At 40.5% G+C, this 10,043-nt stretch overlaps 1 protein-coding gene across 1 annotated transcript in view; it reads left to right on the forward strand.

Moving 5' to 3' along the window:
* Positions 1-9,093, forward strand: part of LOC311489287 (disco-interacting protein 2 homolog C) — a 193,650-nt gene extending 184,557 nt beyond the window's left edge. Inside the window, exons 32-37 of the mRNA XM_084546303.1 lie at positions 366-427; positions 2,939-2,996; positions 3,092-3,166; positions 4,128-4,302; positions 4,454-4,577; positions 5,976-9,093. Coding sequence (XP_084402429.1) covers positions 366-427; positions 2,939-2,996; positions 3,092-3,166; positions 4,128-4,302; positions 4,454-4,577; positions 5,976-6,228 — 747 coding nt within the window. The 3' untranslated portion in view covers positions 6,229-9,093. The remainder of the gene's footprint in view (positions 1-365; positions 428-2,938; positions 2,997-3,091; positions 3,167-4,127; positions 4,303-4,453; positions 4,578-5,975) is intronic.
* Positions 9,094-10,043: the final 950 nt, after the last annotated feature.

Genomic DNA, 10,043 nt, shown 5'->3' on the forward strand with positions numbered 1-10,043 from the left:
TTCTTTCCTCTTCAAAATCCTCTGATTTAGACTTTTCATTGCATGAAAACATGATTTAAATGATGGAATATCTTTGTTTTGTTATATTTTTGGGTAATTTCCTACAAAGATTCATCCCACTGCTCACCCTCCCACATTAGTAGACGTTTAGGTTCCCAGCTCAGTCTCAAACCCAAAGCTTTCCCTTCCTTTCTGCGGAGCCACTAATGCACGAGTAGTAGCATCCACTGCAGCCTGGTAGGAGCAGATGTGCAAAGTTTTGGGTTTTTTGTTTTTTGCAACGCAATTGCACAAATTGCTGTATGAAAATGACCTTGTGTGATCCTCCAGTGTTAACTCTTGTTGTTGTTGGTGGTGTTTCTCAGGGCACCTCAGGACCCGACCCCACAACTGTGTTTGTTGACATGAGGGCGCTGCGACACGACCGGTGAGTTAACTTTTTCGTTTTTTTGTGTCTGAACTGACAAACTGAGCTCAGGAGATGAAGAAGTCAGACCGATAAACAACTAATATTTATTTTTACCAGTGATGCTACAAATCACACCAGTAAATGGTGTATGAGATCAGTGTTCAACAATCTTACTGCATTTACTTTTCGTCATTAAAATGTTTAGTTGTGTGTTGATAGCATAGACTGTATATAAATATGGACTACCTGTCTCCTTGCATTGGCTAAACTGACGCTATTTTGGAGCGATGTCTATTTGGAGGACTTATTTATAATTTTTTTGATTTTTTTTACAACTCTCACGGTCCCACGTGACGCTTTACAGAGCGGTTGGCATGGCAACTGGTGTTCGCCATTATGTCACATCCTGTTTCTATAGCGTCAAATAACTAAAACGAAACTTATCCGAAAAATTGACACTTGAACATTCATCAACGTTATATTAACAACCTAAAATGACAGAAACCATCCTTGAAAAACAATTAGTTTGGCCCAAGTCCCGCCCAATTGACCTTTGGCTAAGCCCCGCCCTAGAATGTAGATTGACCAATCACAGCCAAGAGAGCTCCCACAGGGGTCCGACACTTTTTCCACAGCGCTCCATTGACTTTAACGCAGGCGTCTCATATTTTCGGTCTCGGCAGGCTATACTGTCGGTATATATCCAGCATCCAGGGTATGGATAAGCCCAATGATGTGCGCGCAAAACCCTGTGGAGCTAACCAAAACATCACCGTTACCGCTTAAGTTGCATAGTTGTTGATACGCTAGCACACGCTGAAGAAATACAACGTTATACGTGCGTAACGTTAGTCCGTTTGCTTCGTAATAACGATTATAGAAGTGAATAGAGACGTACCCAGCTTTGCATGAACAGTGTTGCTCCTTGATATTGATCCCAGAGCCTTATAGATAACCAGAAAACCACAGCCCAGAAGAGAATGTCGGACGTAGCAACAGTAACTAAGGGGGGCGGGGCTTAGCCAAAGGTCAATTACATCAAGGGGGTGGAGCTTATGATCTATACTGCAGCCAGCCACCAGGGGGAGCTCTACTTGCTTTGGCTCCACAGAGGAGCAGGTCCACCATCCATCTTTACACAGTCTATGGTTGGTAGGCTGACATTCATGGTCCAAGAGGATAATTCATATTAATGTTGTTAATCTTCTGATTTATAATAAATTAGGAATCTCCAGACATCAGCAGTAAATGCTTATGCATGCTTGACTACGCTATTCTCAACCCTGTTTTATTTATTTTCTTTATTTGTTTTCCATCCACTGTCACACTCAGACACTAAATATATTCTGCGTCGATAAAATGCAGCGTTTGGTCCCGTGGGATCTCGGCCCTGGTGCAGCCCTCTGCTGGGCATCTTCAGAAAACTTTCTGAATGTGAAGCAGCAGGATGTTTGCAAATGAGAGCAGCTCGGCAAACGCTCCCTGAATAAATAAAGCGCTCGGCGAAGGGTCTTATTCTGATGCAAGGCTTGTTCTGTGCAGCTGAGAACCATCGCTCCAGGCTGAGAGGAATAAAAGTATGAATATAATGAGAAGCTGAAAGTTTCTCAAAGACAATGTGACGATTTTAGGCGCGTCAGCTCGACGCCCCGGCTGTCACCCTGACAGCCGCTCCGCTTCCAGTCTGAGAACGGCGCATTTTAGAAGCCATCAGACCCAGTCTGAGTCACATTTCATGCTGGGTAACGCCACGAATAGCAACTCCAGAATTTATTTTGCCAGAGTTTTGCTTTCAGAGGACATAAGTCTGACTTAATGAACCAACCAGCAGTTTGAAAACCGCCCCAGGGCTCTGCATTAGTGTCAGATTTTATGTCTTAAGGTGGTTCGGTGCTGTCAGTTCCTAGGCGACAGGGATGGACAACAACTCCAGGATAACAAGATTTATTCAAATATATCCTGACAAAGTGGTCCAGTGGGATCAAACGAACAACACCCAAAGCACCTCAGCTCAGCGAGGCTCCGGCACAAACCGTAAAATGTAAATTTAAACTTGTCAGGAGTCGTTACCGTCCCCAAAGTTTCCCAGACACTGCTGCCCGTTCCCAGATCCAGCCGATCATTACGGTGCTGAGCTGATCTCCATCCAGACACAGTCACAGCTACCAAGCAGTGAGGCTGTGCAGTCCTGCTGTGTATAAATATAACTGTCAGCGTGGATGATTACACATAATCACTGTTGATTTAAGCAGCCCTCTTTCCGCCACAGACTCTCCGTGTTTCTGTTTTGTAATCCGTCAAACCACTTCTGCCGTTCTTCTTCAGAGGCCTCAATCGTTGGTTCCCCCGGTACTTATATTTCATCCCAGACAAGATTTCTGGCAATTAAATCTTCAAAAACATTATAATATTTTGGAAACTGAAGTACACTAAAATAGCTCTTAACAGTTGACCTGAGATCCTGATTCACATTATCATTAATGGTCCTGATTATGAGATAATGTGACTAATCACAATCTTGACCTGCAGCGTCAGACTGGTGGAGAGAGGGTCGCCGCACAGTTTGCCTCTGATGGAGTCTGGGAAGGTGAGCTTTATTTATTTCTATTCTTTTAATGAATAAAATGTTGGAATAGTTTCTTTTAGTTTTTTCTTATTTGTTTTTGTTTCCTCTGAGTACAGATCCTGCCCGGGGTCCGGATCATCATCGCCAACCCAGAGACCAAGGGACCAATGGGAGAGTCACATCTAGGAGAGGTTTGTCCTGCATCCAATCACCTTAGTCCACTGACAGAGTATGAAGACGGACGACAGGACGTTTTTAAGCTCTCGGCGGTGGGTCTGGTCGCCGCCATCTTGGCAGCGCCTGACTCCATCGAGCTAATTCATGAAGACGTGGCAGTTAGGAAGCTGTTACTGTTAACTGTCCAACTTTAAGTCTGTAAATGTGTTTATCTCTGCTGCAAAGTTGGATTTTTGACATGAACATTAAAGGAACTGCAGCTTTTGACAGTTGCCGCTTCATAGACTTAGACTTTATTCATCCACAAGGGAAATTGCTTGGTCACAGTAGCTCAGCTGCACATAAAAAACACTCTGAGAACCGCAAGTAAAAATAACAAATCTGATAAAATATAAGTACAAACCTAGTAAAACAAAATAAAAATAAGTAAAAATCTAGTAAAATAAAATAAAAATAAAATCTAAGTAAAATCTAGTGAAATAAAATAAAATAAAATCCAAGTAAAAATGTAGTAAAATGAAATAAAAAAAAATAAAATAAAAATTTTTTTAAAAACCATATAAAATAAAATCTAAGTAAAATTTAGTAAAATGAAATAAAAATAAAATCCAAGTAAAAATTTAGTAAAATGAAATAAAAATAAAATCCAAGTAAAAATTTAGTAAAATAGCATAAGTGTACAAAAAATGTACAATTTGCATATGAACAAATGTACAAGAAATAGAAACAAGTAAATATATATTATATACACAGGAATGATTAATAAGATGTTTGAAAAAAAAAAAATTCTGATAAATCGTGTCTAAGTTCAGTTGTCTTCAGTGAGGATCAGGCTGTAAACTTTTTTATTCAGCTGTAAAGACACACTGTTCTGCAGCTGTTCTGTGATCACCGTATGTCCTGACCGTGACCTTGTCTCGACCCAACAATCCTAATGAGTGGAGCTTTAAAATGCTGCCGTTGCTGTGTTTGTAGATCTGGGTGCACAGCGGCCACAACGCCAGCGGTTACTTCACCGTCTACGGGGACGAGGCGCTGCAGTCGGACCACTTCAACTCCAGACTCAGCTTCGGAGACACACAAACCATCTGGGCCCGGACCGGATACCTGGGCTTCCTCCGAAGGACAGAACTGACCGATGCTAGTGGAGGTGAGGGCGGCCGGTCACATACAAACTTGAATGGGTCGTCCCTGATAGTAAAATGTGTGGATGTTTGCCTTTTTAACTGAAGTATGACCCCACTAACCCCCCAGTGAGGAGGACTCTAATCCATACAGAACATGTTTTTGTTTGACTGCAGAGCGTCACGACGCCCTGTACGTGGTCGGAGCTCTGGAGGAAGCCATGGAGCTGAGAGGGATGCGTTACCACCCCATCGACATCGAGACGTCCGTCATCAGGACGCACAAGAGCATCACAGAGTGGTGAGTAACGGGACGGGCCCAACGCTGCTACATCCACATTTAAAACAATCAGGTCTATCAAATCAAGATCAATTTGAATCAGAAAATCTATTTTTTTAAATTCAACCCTAGAGAAGTTGTTGCTGAGACGTTAATAGGACAGATTCATTTAAAAAAAAAAAAAGGGAACGTATCCCGAACTTCCCCTGCCCACAAAATTTTTGCATCAAAAAGTTTGTCTGGAGTCTCTCTGCTCCAGCAAAGATCTGCCAGGCCAATCAGATCAGTGTGGGGGCGGGGCTTCATGTGGTGATGGACAGAAGAGTAACAGTAGTCATAGACGTTGTTTTAGCGCCGTGGAGTTAAATTAGTTTACAACAAACCGTCTCTGATTGGTTGGAGGATCATCCACTTTTGTGCAGAGGTATTTTTTATCTTTGTGTCGGTTGAAACACGACTCGTAATGAAACCTGTTAATGTAAATCTGTTACTAGACCCATACTGTGATAAGAATGGTCTACACATGTACGGAACTAAAAGAAATAAAAGGTAAAAAGTTTAAAATCAGGACTATGTACACGACAAACATATAGATAGATAGATACTTTATCATAGAAACAGAAGGAATTACAGTTGGCAAATAAATAAAACTGAGGTATAATATATAGTGTATATATAACATATTCAAGTATATCTAAACAATATACAGAGAGTATATATAATGTATACAACATGCTAAAAATCTAGTAAAATAAAATCTAATTAAAAATCATGTAAAATAACATCTAAGTAAATATCTAGTAAGATAAAATAAAAAAGTAAAATTAAATAAAAATAAAATATATAAGTAAAAATCTAGTAAAATAAAAAAAGATATAAAATGCAATAATAGATACACAATGTGGTAATATAGATTTATTGTACAGTATGTATGGTATAGAGTGACATATAAAACATATTTATTATTATTAAACAGTTGTATAATAATCTAAATATATAATGCATCCAAGAGGACAAGTGTTTACATTCATTAGTTTAGTGTAATAATATCTTTCAGGTTTGTTAATCAAAATGTGGTGTGTCACTTTTACACATCATAGATATATTCTGCACATTTATCAATTAATAGTTCACGACTTTAACAAGCTGTACTTTAATACGTGCCACATTACAGATATGTACTAAGCCACAAACATAAATTATTACTTTTAAAATGTTGTTCTTGAAGATGTTTCTGGCTTCCAGCTACAGACGGGATCACAGCATCCCGCTTTCTGTCAGTCTGCATGTTCACCTTAAGTTTTGTAAATTCACTATTCAAGAACACCAGCTGCACAGTTATCAACTTTAGAGCTGACATTTTTAAAGCAGCAGAACAAGAATGACATGTTGCCTCTTCTCCTTCTCCTGCGTTTCCAGTGCGGTGTTCACGTGGACCAACCTGCTGGTGGTGGTGGTGGAGCTGGACGGCTCGGAGCAGGAGGCCCTGGACCTGGTCCCCCTGGTCACCAACGTGGTGCTGGAGGAGCACTACCTGATCGTGGGCGTGGTGGTGGTGGTCGACATCGGCGTCATCCCCATCAACTCCCGCGGCGAGAAGCAGCGGATGCACCTGCGCGACGGCTTCCTGGCCGACCAGCTGGACCCCATCTACGTGGCGTACAACATGTAGCGCCCCCTGGTGGACGGAAACAGAGAGGTGGATGAAGAAAGCTGCAAAGACAGAATACTCCTGAGAAGGAATAAGAAAAAACCTGGAGTCTGAGGCGGAGGACAAGGGGAGAACATAGTCGAATTTTTTATTTTTTATTTTGCCCTGAATTTCGTCTCTCAGGCGGCGATTGTTCCCAGGCTATGTACTGCTGCCAACGAGTTCCCAAAACCAAGCAGTCGTATTTTGGTTACTAGTGTTCAGGATGTGTTTCAGCGACCTCCTTCCAGGGCGATAAGCTCCCCCCGTTAGCGCTGACTGTTTACCCCAAAAGTGGCAATCATTTGTTCCAGGAGGCAGAAGAGGACAATCGTTAACGTAGCAAAGATTCTCTTAAAACCACGCTTGAACTCGCTCTTATTCCTGTTAAGTTTTTGCCGAAGTCGCTTTGTTGTTTTTTTTTTTAACATGTCCTCCAAGAAAAAGAAAAAAGTTTAGGCTATTTTTTTGGAAAATGATATTTACACACGATGACGAACTGTGGCAAAAAATAATAATAATAATGATATTTTGCGTTTTTATGATATCAACCATTACAAAGTGCGAGATATGTTTTGATACGAGGGCGGGGTCTGAGGGAAGTGTCCCTCAATTTTACGATGAGGTACGTTTGTTTCATGGGAGCCTCTTTTTTTTTTTTTTAATTTCCAAACTCACCGCCCCATCTCAGCGGGGAATCAGCGTGCTAGTTTTCATACTCAAACAGCTGCAGCCTTTAACTCCGTTTATCTTTCCGTAGAAGTCACCGGCTTCCAGTGAAGCAAAAACGACACATAAGTTCATATCATGTAAGTATGTACAAAAAGAAACTGACTTAATTTATTTTGTTTCTCTTTTAGGGAGTATATGACGTTCAAGAATGTTTTGCTCTTGGATATTTGCTAATATAAAAATAAAAAAACAAACAAAAGCAGTGTATTATCTGGAGTGAGACAGACTTTCATCAAGCATATTATGGCAGATAGAAATATATGATTATAGATTATATTGAGGATGAGTTGAGGACTGAACCTGGACATAAAGCAGTTTGACATGCGATGTTGTTTGACTTGAGGAGTTCTATTCCAGATTTGTGCGTGAAGAGTTTTGATCCAAGACTTTTTCTTTTTGTGCTCTTAAAGTTTTAACTTTCAAGCTTGGATGTGAGACAGCTGGTCTGGAGTCTCTCCGTTGGGAACTATTTATGCTCCTTCAAAGATGTCCCAGGCCAATCAGACCGTTTGGGCGGGGCTTAAAGGGGAACTACTGTTTTTTTACAGCCTGGACGTTATTTCTGGCATAAAATACGATCGTTTACTCACCCATATAATTTTTGTCATTTGTAGTCAGTCGGGAGATATTTAGATCTGTGTATATCCATATAGTGGGAGTGAATGGGGCACCGAAACACAGCCTCTAAATAACACATTATCTGCCGTGAAACTCATTTTGCGAATCCAGAGTTACCTGTTATCATCATCTGGGGTCTGTAGGTCAATCTACAGACTCCGGATGATGTCACCTCTGAGTGCCGCTGCAGATAATGTGTCATTTAGAGACTGCGTTTCGGTGCCCCAGTCACTCCCACTATATGGATATACACAGATCTAAATATCTTCCGACTGACTACAAATGACAAAAATTATATGGGTGAGTAAACGATCGTATTTTATGCCAGAAATAACGTCCAGGTTGTAAAAAAACAGTAATTCCCCTTATTCCCATAATGTTTTCTGCAATATATGTATTTTTTTTCTACTAGTAGTGCTGTGGAGCAATATTCCCTACAACTTTTTTTGACCGTTGATTGCTGCTGTTTCACTTATGAACAGTTCGCTGCGACAAGAAAACGGTAACAAAGGCAGCAAAGACGACTGACAGCTAGCAAACTATGACGGATCTAAAATACTTTAAAAACTGGCATGGCAGGTGTTTTTTTTGAAGAAATAAAATGCAGGGAAAAGATTTTTTACAAGATATCTCCACATTGCATGTTGTCTAGATTTAAGGTAAATGTTCAGCTTTAATATATGATGAAACTTTCCCACAACAGCCGAGAATGAAAACTATACGGCACTATCCAGAGTAACAAGTATTTAAAGCTCTAAACCGAATTATATTTTAAATTTTAACTCCCTAAACATCTCACTGCATTGTCTGATAATGTAAGATCAAAAACAGGTTTTAAATCTTATGTTAAATAAATAAAGTATTTCCAGTGCCCGTCCTGAGATGTTAAGGCACATTAATAGACATCTGCTGACCCCTACTGGTCATGAGGGGAATTACACCAGGTTTGTTTTTACAGGGTTTGACATCACTTTGGATCAGAACATTTAAACTTAATAGGAATAACTCTCTTTTTACTGGAATAAAACTCCTCTCTTCAAACAGACCGACCGCAGAGCTGCAACTTGTTTAGTTTTAAGTCCTCTCGTGAATCAACAAAAAGCCTTTCAGAGCGTCCCCCCAAGTGGCAGAAAAGACGAACGGCCGCTGCAACTGTAAATATCAAAATGAGAAGTCCTTCATATTTTTACACGGACCGATCAATCAGGGCTCATACATTGATGTCACGACAGGAATAAAAAGGCGTTTTTAACAGGAGACCCTTTAACTCTTTCGGGAGCTGTGGAGAGGTCGGAGGAGAATGTTCTTAGTTTCACGTTTTTTTTGTTGTTTTTTTTTTAAAAGAAAAATAAGCACTTTCTTCACCGTTTGTTTCTCTTTCTTTTATCAGCAAATTGTATGTCCCTTGTTTTTTTTTTTTTAAGGTTTTAAAAATAAAAAATGTCTTATTTGAGTTGACAAAGTCTTTCAGTTAAATAAATATTTCAACAATTTTGACAATAAGATAAAGAGTAATCATTTGTCTTATTACTTATTAACACATAACAGTTGACGACTCCATTCCTCATCACATAAGCAGCAGAATAAACTGATAGTCAGAATCATATTTAGTTAAGTTGCTGCTCACTATACACCAGGAAAATGTGTGTTAATATTTAATCTCTGGTAAATGTGTCAGAATAAACTACAGTTAGTTCCGGCTGGGGACATTTTAATTCCAGGAACTTAAATCTGTCTTAAATCAGTAGGAGTGCAGCCATCATTAACGCATCTTGTTTGCATCATTTCCCCAGAGACCAACAATAAAACTAAATACCTGATAAATCAGTCGGCAGTTCATTCATCTTCTGTAACCGCTTGTCCTGTGAAGGGTCGTGGTGGGGGAGGGTTGGAATGACGGCTATCCCAGCTGTCATCAGGCGAGAGGCGGGGTCCACCCTGGACAGGTCTCCAGTCTATCACAGGGGTAACACAGAGAGACAGACAACCATTCACACTCACACCTACGGCCAATTTAGAATTACCAATGAACCTAACCAGCATGTCTTTGGACGGTGGGAGGAAGCTGGAGAACCTGGAGAGAACCCACGCAGACACAGGGAGAACATGCAAACTAAACACAGAAAGGAACCAGAGGCATCAGCACTAAACACCACACCACTGTGCACGGGGTTTATTTATATGTCCAATTAACATATACCGTCCAAATACCCAGATATGTTCTTGCCCCGTCCGTTTTATTGAGGATGCTTCTGGAGACAACGTGTATGGATGTGGGACAGCCAGGTGTCCCAGGAAGCATTCCACAGGTGTCATCAAGCATCTCACTGTTCTTCAGAGTCTGTAGTTCAGAACTGAACTTCACAAATTCGAAAAACGTGCTTGGTATTGATAAATTTCCCCGGAGAGAACCCACCCAGATACAGGGAGAACATGCAAACTCCACA

Source organism: Chelon labrosus (genome assembly GCF_963514085.1).
Source record: "Chelon labrosus genome assembly, chromosome: 6".
Classification (NCBI taxonomy): Eukaryota; Metazoa; Chordata; class Actinopteri; order Mugiliformes; family Mugilidae; genus Chelon; species Chelon labrosus.